The 14,738-nt window shown below is 47.2% G+C and overlaps 1 protein-coding gene across 3 annotated transcripts in view; it reads right to left on the reverse strand.

Annotated features, from left to right (window-relative positions):
- The window catches only part of LOC132392948 (obscurin-like protein 1), a 225,440-nt gene that overhangs the window by 116,720 nt on the left and 93,982 nt on the right, over positions 1-14,738 (reverse strand). For all 3 annotated transcript variants that reach the window (XM_059967558.1, XM_059967557.1, XM_059967556.1), the window contains exon 20: positions 2,524-2,799. In XM_059967558.1, the coding sequence (XP_059823541.1) occupies positions 2,524-2,799 (276 nt within the window). The remainder of the gene's footprint in view (positions 1-2,523; positions 2,800-14,738) is intronic.

Here is a 14,738-nt window from a genome sequence, read left to right on the forward strand (position 1 = left end):
AAGGCCAATACACTGTACGCCTTCCTTACCACACAGTCAACCTGCGTAGCAGCTTTGAGTGTCCTATGGACTCGGATCCCAAGATCCCTCTGATCCTCCACACTGCCAAGAGTCTTACCATTAATACTATATTTTGCCATCATATTTGACCTACCAAAATGAACCACCTCACACTTACCTGGGTTGAACTCCATCTGCCACTTCTCAGCCCAGTTTTACATCCTATCAATGTCCTGCTGTAACCTCTGACAGCCCTCCACACTATCCACAACACCCCCAACCTTTGTGTCATCAGCAAATTTACTAACCAATCCCTCCACTTCCTCATCCAGGTCATCACAATGAGTAGGGGTCCCAGAACAGATCCCTGAGGCACACCACTGGTCACTGACCTCCATGCAGAAAATGACCCATCTACAACCACTCTTTGCCTTCTGTGGGCAAACCAGTTCTGGATCCACAAAGCAATGTCCCCTTGGATCCCATGTCTCCTTACTTTCTCAATAAGCCTTGCATGGCGTACCTTGTCAAATGCCTTGCTAAAATCCATATACACTACATCTATGGCTCTGCCTTCATCAATGTGTTTAGTCACATCCTCAAAAATTCAATCAGGCTCATAAGGCTTAACCTACCCTTGACAAAGCCATGCTGACTATTCCTAATCATATTATACCTCTCCAAATGTTCATAAATCCTGCCTCTCAGGATCTTCTCCATCAACTTACCAACCACTGAAGTAAGATTCACTGGTCTATAATTTCCTGAGCTATCTCTGCTCCCTTTCTTGAATAAGGGAACAACATCCGCAACCCTCCAATCCTCCGGAACCTCTCCCGTCCTCACTGATGATGCAAAGATCATTGCCAGAGGCTCAGCAATCTCCTCTCTCGCTTCCCACAGTAGCCTGGGGTACTTCTCATCCAGTCCTGGTGATTTATCCAACTTGGTGCTTTCCAAAAGCTCCAGCACATCCTCTTTCTTAATATCTACATGCTCAAACTTTTCAGTCCTCTGCAAGTCATTCCTACAATTGTCAAGACCCTTTTCTGTAATGAATACTGAAGCAAAGTACTCATTAAGTACCTCTGCTATTTTCTCTGGTCCATACACACTTTTCCAATGCATCATTTGCGTCACCAACCAACACAATCTGGGGCAGCCCGGCCACACATTCTGGCACTGACATTGCCACCCACCGGGTTTAGCAGAACAAAACAAGCAAAAGCAACAACAACAAGGCAAACAGCTTTCCTCCCTCCCGCCTGCCCACCTATCCACTCAGACCGTCCTCCGCCCCCAGGATAGGCCCGCTGTTGGGCCTTCAACCTCCAGTGTTTCTGCCGACTCGCAGACCCAGAGCTTCAGAATTTCAGACTGCCCCCAGCACATCCTCAGACTGCATAACCGCTGTTAGCAGAATCTCAGACGGTGATGAGGAGGTGCGTAGGATTACACTGAGCATCGGTAAACTAAGGAATTGATTTTGGTCTTCAGGGAGGGGAATTTGAGGAGAATGCATGCTAGACCTCACTGAGGGGATCAGCAATGGAAAGGGTGAGCAGCTTCAAGTTTCTGGGCATCAACATCTCTGAAAATCTATCCTGAGGCCAACATATTGATGCAATTATGAAGAAGGCCCGCCAGCGGCTACCTTCCATTAGGCCTTTGAGGAGATTTGCTAGGTCACCAAAGACTGGCAAATTTCCATAGATGTACTATGGTTGTATCATCGTCTGGTATGGAGACTCCAACGTTTAGGATGGGAAAAAGCTGCAGAGGGTTTCAACAGGAGCCAGCTTCATCATGGGCACTACGTTCCCTGCATTGAAAACATGTTCAAAAAGGCGATGCCTCCAAAAGATGGCATCTATCATTAAGGACCCTAACTACCCAGGATAGACCCTCTTCTTATTACCACCATCGGAGAGGAGGTACAGGAGCCTGAAGACATACACTCAATGTTTCAGGAACAGCTTCTTCCCCTCCACCATCAGATTTCCGAAGGGGCGATGAACACTACCTCACTACTTTTTCCCTCGTTTTGTTTTCTTTTCTGCACTACTTATTTATTTTTTTAAATTGACGTATTTCTTATTGTAATTGATAGTTTTTTCATTAAGTATTGCAATGACCAGCTACCATAAGACATCAGATTTCACAACCTGTGCCAGGGATGTTAACCCTGACACTGAAGGGCACGTGAGCAGGTCAGTGACACTTGAGCTTGGACTAATGGCACATGCTTGAACCTTACCAAGGCAAGTGGGGGATTTAAATACCTACCTCACTAGTTTTGCTCTCTTTTTCCACTACTTACTTCATTTAAAATTTTGAGATATGCTATATATTTCTCATTGTAATTTATAGGTTTTTTTAATGTACTTCTGCTGCAAAACAACAGATTTCACATTTCTCAGTCCAGCAAACCGGATTCTGGGTCTGACCATGTTGCTCACTGACTTAATCGATGCATTTTGCTGTACGTTTCAATGTACACATAACAAATAAAGCTAATCTTACCTATCATGCTGACATTGAAAGTCATTTTGTCGTCTGCGGACCGGCAGACGTAGAATCCGGAATCCTCCTTCTGCACGTTCTTCAGGATCAGACTATGGACCCGCGACTCGCAATTCATCTCGTTCTTCTCCCCTGCAGACACCGGTTCCTTGTGCCTGTACCAGGTGACGCTGGCCTTCTCCTTGGAGACAATGGCAGCCAGCACGGCCTTCCCATTCTCGTTGACCGTGACTTCTTCCGGAAGCTTCCCTTTGTTCGTGAAGAGCACTGGGGCCTCTGGCGGAGGGATACACGAGACTTATATAAACACAAGAGGTTCCACAGATGCTGCAGATCCAGAGCAACACACACACACTGCTGGAGGAACTCAGCAAGTCAGGCAGCGTCTATAAAGAGGAATAAACAGTCGATATTTTGGGCCGAGACCCTTCATCAGGACTGGAAAGTAAGGGGAAAGCCAGAAGGAGGAGGTTGGGGCAGGGAAGGAGATAGAACAGACCAGGTGAGGGGGAAGGTGGGTGGATGAGGGAGGAGTGATGAAGTGAGAAGCTGGGAAGTGATAGGTGGAAGAGGAAAATGGCTGAAGAAAGAGGCATTTGATAGGAGAGGACAGTGGAACATGGGAGAAAGGGAAGGAAGGGGGTACCAAAAGGAGGTGATAGGCAGGTGATGACAAGAGAATGGGTAAGAGGGAAGCCAGAATGGGAATGGATAAAAAGGGAAGGGGGGGGTAAGAGATTACCGGAAGTTTAAGAAATCGATGTTCATGCCAACAGGTTGGAGCTACCCAGACCGAATATGAGGTGTGGTTCTTCCAGCCTGAGTTTGGCTTCATGGTGGCAGAAGAGGAAGCCATGGGCTGACATGTCGGAATGGGAATGGAGATTGGAATTAAAATGGTTGGCCACCAGGAAATAGTGCTTATCGTGGATGGAGTGAAGGTGCTCGACAAAGTGGCCCCCCCTGTCTACGCCAGATCTCACCGATTAGAAGAGGCCTCACCGAGAGCACCGGATACAGTAAATGAACCCAACCTCGCAGGTAAAGTTTCCTTATTCCAAATTGGAAAAGGTAAGTTTGAAGTAAATTTATTATCAAAGTACATATATGTCACCATATACAACCCTGAGATTCATTTTCTTGTGGGCATTCACAGTAAATCTTAGAAACAGAATAGAATCAATAAAAGACTACATTCAACAGAACAGACAAACAACCAACATGCAAAAGACAACAAACTGTGCAAATACAAAGAAAGAATAAATAAGCAATAAATATAAAGACCATGAGAAAATGAGCCCCTAGGTTGTGGGAACAGTTCAGCGTCTGGCGAGTGAAGTTATTCCCACTGGTTGGACAGCTTGATGGTTGAGGAGTAAGTCAATCAATGTTAGTGACTTCATATTGTGTCAAATTCATTTTTTCCGTTTACTTTTGTGTTCATCGAAACATACAGTGAAAAGCACCGTTTGCGGTAACAACCAACACAGTCCAAAAACGTGCTGGGGGCAGTCCACAAATGTCACCACACATTCTGGCACCGACATAGCACGCCCACAGTGTTCAGCAGAACAACACAGTCAGTATGGTGTGTTTTCCTTCATTAGTCATGAGTTTGAGTTCAAGAGCCATGAAGTAATGTTGCAGCTCCATAAAACCCCAGTTAGACCACACTTGGAATATCATGTTCGGTCTGGTTGTCTCATTAGAGGAAGGATGTAGAAGCTTTAGGGAGGATGCACAAGAAGATTATCAGGAAGCTGAGCAACACACACAAAATGCTGGAGGAACTCGGCAGGCCAGACAGCATCTACGGAAAAGAGTACAGTCGACGTTTGGGGCTGAGACCCTTCAGCAGGACTGGAGGAAAAAAGCTGAGGAGTAGATTTTAAAGGTGGGAGGAGGAGACAGAAAAACACAAGGTGATAGGTGAAACCTGAAGAGGGAGGGATGAAGTAATAAGTTGGAAATTTGATTGGTGAAAGAGACAGAAGGCCATGGAAGAAAGAAAAAGAGGGAGGAGCACCAGACAGTCGTGATGGGCAGGCAAGGAAATCAGGTGCTGCCTGGATTAGAGAGCATTTTTATGAGGAAAGACTGAGTGATCCAGGACTTTTCTCTTTGGAGCAAAGGAGGATGAGCAGTGACTTGATAAGAGGAATAGATCAAATGGGTAGCCAGAGACTTTTTTCTCATGGTGGAAATGGTTAATACAGGGGGCATGATTGGAGGGGATGTCAGAAGTCTGCTTTTACACAGAGAGTGGTTGGTGGTAAAGGAATTTACATTGGAGACACTTGAGACACTCTCAGATAAGCAAATAGATGTCCGAAAAATATGGCGGAGGGAAGGATTAGATTGATCTTAGAGTGGGTTAAAAGGTTAGCACAGAATTGTGGGCTGAAGGGCCCATATTGTGCTGTAGTGTTCTATGTTCTATTTATAATTCCAATTATAGGCACCTTTGCTAAGGGAAAAGTTTCTTTAGACTATTTTGCAGTTGTACTAGACATTGGTGAGGCTGCAACTAGAGAATTGTGTACAGTTTTGGTTCCCGTGCTATTGAAAAGACACCAGTAAGCTGGAAAGAGTGCAGAGAATGTTACCAGGACTTGTGGGCCTGAGCTATAGGGAGAGGTTGGGCAGGCCTGGTCCTTCTTCACAAAGTGTTGGAGACAGAAGATGACCTAATAGATCACAAGGGTCCTGATTGGACAAATGCACACAGTCTTTTCCTCAGGGGATGGGAATCAAATACTCAAGGGCATAGGTTTAATGTGAGAGGGGAAAGACCTAAAAGGGGTCGGGGGCGGGGGCAACTTCCCATGCAGAACGTAGTGGATATATGGGACAAGCCGCCAGAGGAAGTGGTTGATAACAATGTTTAATAAGCATGCAGACAGGTATATGGATTAGAGGGGTTACGATGGATATGGGCCAGATGCAAGCACATGGAATTAGCTAAAGTGCTCACTTTGGTCAGCATAGGCCAGTTGAGACAAAGAGCTGCATGATTCTGTCTATACACTTCATAATATTGTAAAAGTCAAATCAAAATCAAAGTTAATCTGTTATCAAAGTTCAGACATGTCACCATATACAACCCTGAGATACAATTTCTTGCTGGCATTTACAATCAAAATTATGAAAGCTATACATAAACAAATACTGATTTAAATTGCACTAATAAATAATAATACATAAATAAACTAATGGATAGATAAATAAACAAACAAATAAATAAATAACGAGAATATGAGTTCTAGTTTCCTTGACAGTAAGTCCACAGGCTGTGGAATCAATTCATTGTTGAGGTGAGTGAAGGTATCCATGCTGGTTCAGGAGCCTGATGGTTGTGGCGTAATAACTGTTCCTGAACCTGGTGGTCTGGGACCTGACGGTTGTAGGGTAATTAGTTCTTGAACCTGGTGGTGTGGGACCTGATGGCTGAGGGGTAATAACTGTACCTGAACCCGGTGGTGTGGGACCTGATGGCTGAGGGGTAATAACTGTTCCTGAACCTGGTGGTCTGGGACCTGACAGTTGTAGGGTAATTAGTTCTTGAACCTGGTGGTGTGGGACCTGATGATGATGGGTAATAACTGTACCTGAACCCGGTGGTGTGGGACCTGATGGTGAGGGGTAATAACTGTTCCTGAACCTGGTGGAGTGGGACCTGATGGTTGTAGGGTAATAACTGTTCCTGAACCTGGTGGTCTGGGACCTGATGGTTGTAGGGTAATAACTGTTCCTGAACCTGGTGGAGTGAGTCCTGATGGTTGTAGGGTAATAACTGTTCCTGAACCTGGTGGTCTGGGACCTGATGGTTGTAGGGTAATAACTGTTCCTGAACCTGGTGGAGTGAGTCCTGATGGTTATAGGGTAATAACTGTTCCTGAACCTGGTGGAGTGGGACCTGATGGTTGTAGGGTAATAACTGTTCCTGAACCTGGTGGAGTGAGACCTGATGGTTATAGGGTAATAACTGTTCCTGAACCTGGTGGTGTGGGACCTGATGATGAGGGGTAATAACTGTTCCTGAACCTGGTGGAGTGGGACCTGATGATGAGGGGTAATAACTGTTCCTGAACCTGGTGGAGTGGGACCTGATGGCTGTAGGGTAATAACTGTTCCTGAACCTGGTGGAGTGGGACCTGATGGCTGTAGGGTAATAACTGTTCCTGAATCTGGTGGTGTGGGACCTGATGGTTATAGGGTAATAACTGTTCCTGAACCTGGTGGAGTGGGACCTGATGGCTGTAGGGTAATAACTGTTCCTGAACCTGGTGGAGTGGGACCTGATGGCTGTAGGGTAATAACTGTTCCTGAATCTGGTGGTGTGGGACCTGATGATGAGGGGTAATAACTGTTCCTGAACCTGGTGGAGTGGGACCTGATGGTTGTAGGGTAATAACTGTTCCTGAACCTGGTGGAGTGGGACCTGATGGTTGTAGGGTAATAACTGTTCCTGAACCTGGTGGAGTGAGACCTGATGGTTATAGGGTAATAACTGTTCCTGAACCTGGTGGTGTGGGACCTGATGATGAGGGGTAATAACTGTTCCTGAACCTGGTGGAGTGGGACCTGATGGCTGTAGGGTAATAACTGTTCCTGAACCTGGTGGAGTGGGACCTGATGGCTGTAGGGTAATAACTGTTCCTGAATCTGGTGGTGTGGGACCTGATGATGAGGGGTAATAACTGTTCCTGAACCTGGTGGAGTGGGACCTGATGGTTGTAGGGTAATAACTGTTCCTGAACCTGGTGGAGTGAGACCTGATGGTTGTAGGGTAATAACTGTTCCTGAACCTGGTGGAGTGGGACCTGATGGTTGTAGGGTAATAACTGTTCCTGAACCTGGTGGAGTGGGACCTGATGGTTGTAGGGTAATAACTGTTCCTGAACCTGGTGGAGTGGGACCTGATGGCTGTAGGGTAATAACTGTTCCTGAATCTGGTGGTGTGGGACCTGATGATGAGGGGTAATAACTGTTCCTGAACCTGGTGGTGTGGGACCTGATGGTGAGGGGTAATAACTGTTCCTGAACCTGGTGGAGTGGGACCTGATGATGAGGGGTAATAACTGTTCCTGAACCTGGTGGTGTGGGACCTGATGATGAGGGGTAATAACTGTTCCTGAACCTGGTGGAGTGGGACCTGATGGTTGTAGGGTAATAACTGTTCCTGAACCTGGTGGAGTGGGACCTGATGGTTGTAGGGTAATAACTGTTCCTGAACCTGGTGGAGTGGGACCTGATGGTTGTAGGGTAATAACTGTTCCTGAACCTGGTGAAGTGGGACCTGATGGTTGTAGGGTAATAACTGTTCCTGAACCTGGTGGAGTGGGACCTGATGGTTGTAGGGTAATAACTGTTCCTGAACCTGGTGGAGTGGGACCTGATGGTTGTAGGGTAATAACTGTTCCTGAACCTGGTGAAGTGGGACCTGATGGTTGTAGGGTAATAATTGTTCCTGAACCTGGTGAAGTGGGACCTGAGGCTCCTTTTACCCTCTGCCGGACAGCAGCAGCAAGAAGAGCACATGGCCTGGATAAATGGGGTCCTTGAAGATGGTGCTTTCCTGAGGCAATGATTCTTGTAGATGTGAGTGGTGGGAAGGGCTTTTCCTGTGATGGAATTTTCCGTTCTTGAGCATTGGTGTTTGCAGATCAGGATGTCATGCAATCAGTCAAGATTGTGCATTTATTTGTCAACATTTTATATGGCGTGCTGAATTTTATCGGGTACCCTGCAGCTAAGGAAAACACGTGTTCTCTCCTCAAGACTCCATTCATCCTGGAGGATTTCCTCTGCACTTTCTCCTAGAGTGTGCTGACGAGAAACATGCCCAGCACCCTAGCCCTAACCTAACCAATTGTTTATACAGTTGCAATATGCACAGAGTGGCTATTAGATACTTCCTATGCCTAACAACGTGGCCACTGGGTGTATGTTTGTAATCCACTTCAAGGTTCACACACAAATCGCTGAAGGAACTCAGCAGGCCAGGCAGCAACCATGGAAAAAAGTACAGTTAACGTTTTGGGCACAGACCATTCAGCAGGACCCTGTTCAAGATTCAACATGTTATGCATTCAGAGATGCTCTGCTACACATGGGACTGGCGAGTAGAATTGAAATGGGTGGCCACCAGGAGATCCCGTTTTTCTGGCGGACAGAGCAAGTGCCATACCTAACCCTACACCTCTTCCCTTCTATCATTCAGGGCCCCAGAAAGTCCTTCCAGGTGAGGTGGTACTTCATCTGCTGTACCTGGTACTCCTGGTGTGGCCTCCAGTTTATCGGCGAGACCCGACATAGATCGGGAGACGGTTTCACCGAGCACCCGTGCTCCATCCGCCAGAAAAAGCAGGATCTCCCAGTGACCAGCCACTTCAATTCTACATTCCATCCCCAGTCTGACGTGTTAGTCCATGGCCTCCTCTACTGATGCGATGAAGCCACACCCGGGTTGGAAGAGCAGCACCTTATATTCTATCTGGTTAGCCTCCAACCTGATGGCATGAAAATAGTTTTCTCAAACTTCCAGTAATTGCCTGCCCCCCCCCCCCACCCTTTAACCATTCTGTTTCCTACTCTCACCTTATCTTCTAACCTGCCCATCACCTTGCTCTGGTGCTCCCCCCCCCCACTTCCCTTTCTTTCATGGTCTTCTACCCCCCCCCCCCCGTTAGGTTCCCCCTTCTCCAGCCCTGTATCTCTTCCACCAATCAACTTCCCAGCTCTGTACTTCACCCCTCCCCCCTCCCGGTTTTACCTATCACCTTCACCTACCACCTGTACTTCCTCCTCCCCCCCTTCCCACCTCCGTGCTGTAATTTCTCATGTTCCAGTCCTGATGAAGGATCTCGACCTGAAATGTTGACTATACTTTTTCCATGGATGCTGCCTGGGCTGCTGGGTTCCTCCAGTGATTTGCATTACTCATTTCCACCACTCGCTTGAAGTTGTTTGCTTTTCACATCATTCTCTGTAAACTGTAGAGACAGTTGTGAGTGAAAATCCCAGGAGATCAGCAGTTTCTGAGATACTCAAACCACCCAACCTGCTGGAGTGTAGATGAACAAAGGGACCTCGGGGTTCAAATCCATACATCCCTCAAGGTCGTTGCACAGGTTGATAGGGTAGTTAAGAAGTCCTAAGGGATGCTAGGCTTCATTAATAGGGGGATTGAGTTCAAGAGTAGAGAGGTCACGTTGCAACTCTACAAATCTCTGGTGAGATCGCACTTAAGAGTATTGTGTTCAATTCTGGTCACCTCATTATAGGAAGGATGTGGAAGCTATGGAGAGGGTGCAGAGGAGATTTACCAGGATGTTGCCTGGTTTGGAGAACAAGTCATAAGAAGCAAGGTTAGCAGAACTGGGACTTTTCTGTTTGGCGTGTAGAAGAATGAGAGGGGACTTGATAGAGGTCTACAAGATTATGAGAGGCATAGATAGGGTGGATAGTCAGTACCTGTTTCCCAGGGCACCAATAGCAAACACCAGAGGACATATGTACAAAATTAAGGGAGGGAAGTTTAGGGGAGACATCAGGGGTAAGTTTTTTTACACAGAGGGTTGTGAGTGCCTGGAATGACTTGCCAGGGATGATGGTGGAGGCTAAAACATTAGGAGTATTTAAGAGCCTCTTGGACAGGCACTTGGATGAAAGAAAAATAGAGGGTAATGGGGTAGTGTGGGTTTAGTTCTTTTTTTAAGGATTATATGGGTCGGCACAACATCGAGGGCTGAATGGCCTCTATGGTGTTCTATGGTTCTATCCCTTCTGGCAGCAACAATCACCCACAGTCAAAGTCACTTAGATCACATTTCTTCCCCATTCTGCAGTTTGGTCAGAACAGCAACTGAACCTCGTGACCATGTCTGCATGCTTTACACATTGAGTTGCTGTCATATGGTTGACTGATTAGATATTCACATGAATGAGCAGTGTACAGGCATACCTAATAAAGTGGCCACTGAGTGTATTCTGAATGCCCTCTTCACCATCTTATCTATCTGTGCTACTACCTCCAGGGATCCTTCGACATAAATATTGAGCTTCCTCTAATCCTCAGTCCTTCCTAGGGTCCTAACTATTCCTAGTATATGGCATTCCCATACCAGAGCATCACCTTCCACTCATCAGGATTAAATTCCATCTGCCCTTGTAAAACAATCCACCAATTTCCATGTCATCTGAGAACCTACTAATCATATCTCCTGCACTCACATCTGAAAAACAGAACAGTACAGCACAGGAAACAGGCCCTTTGGCTGGTGATGTTGTGCTGAGCTAAACAAATTGATTGAGCCTAATTACACTAATCATTTCAGCCTGCACATGGTTGATGCCCAAAGGTCAAACATGTGATCAGTGAGTCTGGGGTCGAGGCCGAAGATCAAACCCATGATTGGTAAGTCCTGTGGTTGAGACCCAGAGGGCAAAACCAAAGGTCAAAATTCAGAGTTCAATGAGTCCGAAGATAGGAGCCTAAAGGTCAACAACTGAAGTTGGTGAACTCGGAGTAAAGGCTCAGAGACTGAGCCTGCAAGTCTGGGTCAGGGACTAAAGGTTGGGGGGCCGATGTCAGCGAAGCTGAGAGTCCGGGGCCAAGTTTCAGAAGCCCAGAAGTGGCCTGTCCTGGAGTTTGAGGCCTGTAGGCATGTGGGTGGGTGAGATGGGGCTTATTTTGATGTTGTTATTTTGTTCTGTTATTTTTGACTTCGTTGTTCTGTCGAGATTTGTGGGCATATCATGTTGGCAACGGAAGCATGGCAACTCTTGTGGGCTGCCCACCACGATCTTTGCTGAGTTGACTTGATGTCAATTTTTCCCGGTATGTTTCAATGTTTTTAGACATGTGACAAATAAAGCTAATCTTTAAGAGCTTTAATCGTTGAGGCTCCCACAAATAAAACAAAGTGAAGTGTTTTATATTGAACAAAAAGCATAACATATTTTATTGAGCTCCTAAACCTACACCACAATAGCCACTAAAAACCTTTTACATAATAACATCACCACGTCAGACCAGTCCCTTAAAGTGAAACCCCAACTCAATGTCAGTGGTTGTGAATTAAGTACATTTCTCCCAATTACATTGCCTTACACAGGACCCACAGAATTCACTAAAGCCGGCATGGTGAACCTGCCTGGAGCTTGGATGAGCTGCCTGGCTCTGGTCCTGTGTCCTGGAGGAACCGCCGGTACCTCTGGCTTGTCCAGAGCTGTGTTGTCACATTCATGGCCATGTTGTGATGCCAGGGGCCTGGCAGCACCATCCTCCAAAACTTGCTGGGCCCATTTAAAATGATCTACTGAAATACATTCAGGTTTACCCCTCTTATAAATTATAAAAGTCTTTTCCCTCCATTCCAAAATGTGGAATGGGCCTAAGGGGATGTCGGTGTGTGTCATGGTGGACGACAACAAAAGAGGCGGAATGTGGGTCAACAGGAACCCGAGAGTGCTGCACGCCAAGATGGGAGGTAGGAATAGGTGGAAAGGAATTGAATTTACTGAGGAGGGTGGAACGCTGTTGAGAGGCCGACCAGGCGGTCGAGGCATCAGGAATGGGATCACCTGGCACTCATAACGGCTGTCTGTACACCAATTCAGCCACAGACAGCTGCAGGTCCTCTTTCATAGTGGTGCTGGGCCCAGCAGGATCCTAGGGATCTGATTGTGCCAGCACTCATTGCTCACGGAGACCCTCAGAGCAGCCTTTCAGGAGAGGTGAAACCACTGGCATAGGCCAGTGGAATGTGGGTGATATGCTGTGGTGTGATGTATCCTAGAAGCAAGGTTCTGGACCATCACAGTCCAGAGGTCTGGAGTGATTTGGGGACCGCAGTTAGAGGAAGCATCAGACGGCGTGCCAAACCAAGCAACCCAGGTGCTGATGAACACTCAAGCCACGTCTGCGGCCGTCGTCGATGCTAGAGGAACGACCCCTGACCACATGGTGGCACGGTTCACCATGGTAAGGAGGTGTGAGAAACCAGGGGAGGGAGGAAAAGAGGTCCAACAAGGAGCACATTGACTCAGGAACCTCAAGATGTGCCAATGGAGCCTGAACATGATGGTTATTTTTTGCCTGCTGGCTCTCCAATCATGCATGTCAGTTGTAAAGCCACGCCAAACAAATGTCAGTGCAACCAGTTTCTGTGAGGCCTTCCGGCCCAGGTGTGAGACGCCACGTATAGAGTTAAAAATAGTCCATCTCTAGCTTACGGGCATGGTGGGGCGAGGGCAACCGGTTGAGACGTTGCAAAGGAGAGAAACCCCAGCACTTCCTGAGCTTAATGTCAGCTGACCGCAGGCCCATGACTTGTTCGGTCAGCCTGGACCTCTGGGTCAGTATCTTGGTCAGCTGCCATGCCGGCAGAGTCGACCCCTAACTGACTGACCCCTTAATGACTGGCCATGAGAGCCATGGCATTATTTTCCTCCATGATACATTGTATATCAGTTGTTAACTCTGATATGAAGGCCAGTTGGCATTGCTGCCATGCAGACCATGGTCTGATATTTTGGCCATTTGATGCATAAGGGGTTTTTGGTCAACAAACGCTGTGAAAAGGCGACCCTCCAGAAGAAAATGAAAATGGTGGACAGTCAGATAGAGACTGAGAAGCTCACGATCCTTTCGAGGACACAGACCTGCTGGCTAAAGGCAGCCAACGGTTATCACTCGCCTCCGACCAACTGTTCATGCACAGCACCCACAGCGTTGTCAGCATCAGTAGTAATGCTTGTGGGTGCATTGGGGAGCGGGTGCACCAGTCACATTGGAAAGAGTTTTTCTGGTATCATTAAATGCCCTGGTCATGTCTACTGACCAGGCAAGCATGCGATTAGGGGTATTGCCTCAAACGCACTATACAGGGGAAGCATATGCTCGGCAGCTCGTGGAATAAAGTGGTGATAGGAATGCCTTGAAACTCCTGAGGTTTTTTCAGTAGTGTGGGCAGTGGGAAATCCATAACAGTGGCCACTTCTGAAGGGAGGGGTTTTGCACATTCTGCGGAGATGCAATGGCCAAGGAAGTCAATGGTTGACAACTCAAACAGGCATTTAGCAGGGTTAATAATCAACCCGCGTTGGCTTAAGCGTTCAAAAGGTGTGCGGAGATGAGATATGTGTTCAGATTCATCCAGGTAAACAAAAAGAAAATTTATGTCTTTTAATACAGAGTTCATCAGCTGTTGGAGAGTCTGTGCTGTATTTTTCAGTCCAAATAACATGTGCAGAAACTCAAAGAGTCCAAATGGGTTTATCACAGGTGTTTTGGGAATGTTCCCCAAGCACACAGGTGCCTGATATTGGCCCCCAACTTCCAAAAAAACTAACTTTGTGGCTAAACTTGCCGAGAAGTCTTGAATGTGCGGGACTGGGTAACGATCAAAGGTTAAGGCATTGGTAAACACCATATGGGCAATAACCACCATTGCACTTAGGGGCCATATGGAGGGGTGAAGCCCCGGCGTACAGTGTTGAAAAAACAGACTTTGTGGTTGCCAGCTTTTCTGGGCCCAGTCTACACGTGCAGGCATGGACTAGCGGGCCAGCTGTGGCAATGTGGTGCTCAACCCCATGTTTTGTGACTGTGGTGGAGAACGTGGGCTTGGTGAGGTTTGGGAATTCACCCAGCAGTCGAGTAAACTCACATGCGGTGGTGTATGTGCTTCACAGAGTTGTTGTGGGGTTGTGGGGAACTTTTTGGGGGAGCAGGGTTACAATCCAAAATTCTTGACATCTACAAGCCAGCAGTGTTTAAGATCGACCAACAGTCCTTGAACACACAGGAAATCTGCACCTCTTTAGCCAGATGAAGTCCCAGCTGACGCAGAGTGTGTCCTACAAGTCTGGATCCCTTAGCGCATGCACCAGCACACGCGAGTTCAGTCCCTGGCTGGGCGAATACCCAAACCTGCCCAAGCCCACAGTTTCCACTACAAGCACCACACTTCCACAACAGGCTTACTGGCATGTACGTAGGCTGGACTCAGAGAAGCTGGCCAGCACAAAGGATGATTTGGTAACATGGAAATGCTTGGCTTTGTATGCAGGTTGAATAGTTCTTGGGCTTCATCCCTTCACATGGTCTCCAAGCCCGATGGTTGTCGTCATCCATCCGGTGATTGACGCCGCCTTAATGAGGCCAGCAGCCGCCCCCCCCCCCCCCCCCACATATTCAAGAGTTTTCG

This window comes from Hypanus sabinus, chromosome 4 (assembly GCF_030144855.1).
Source record: "Hypanus sabinus isolate sHypSab1 chromosome 4, sHypSab1.hap1, whole genome shotgun sequence".
Classification (NCBI taxonomy): domain Eukaryota; kingdom Metazoa; phylum Chordata; class Chondrichthyes; order Myliobatiformes; family Dasyatidae; genus Hypanus; species Hypanus sabinus.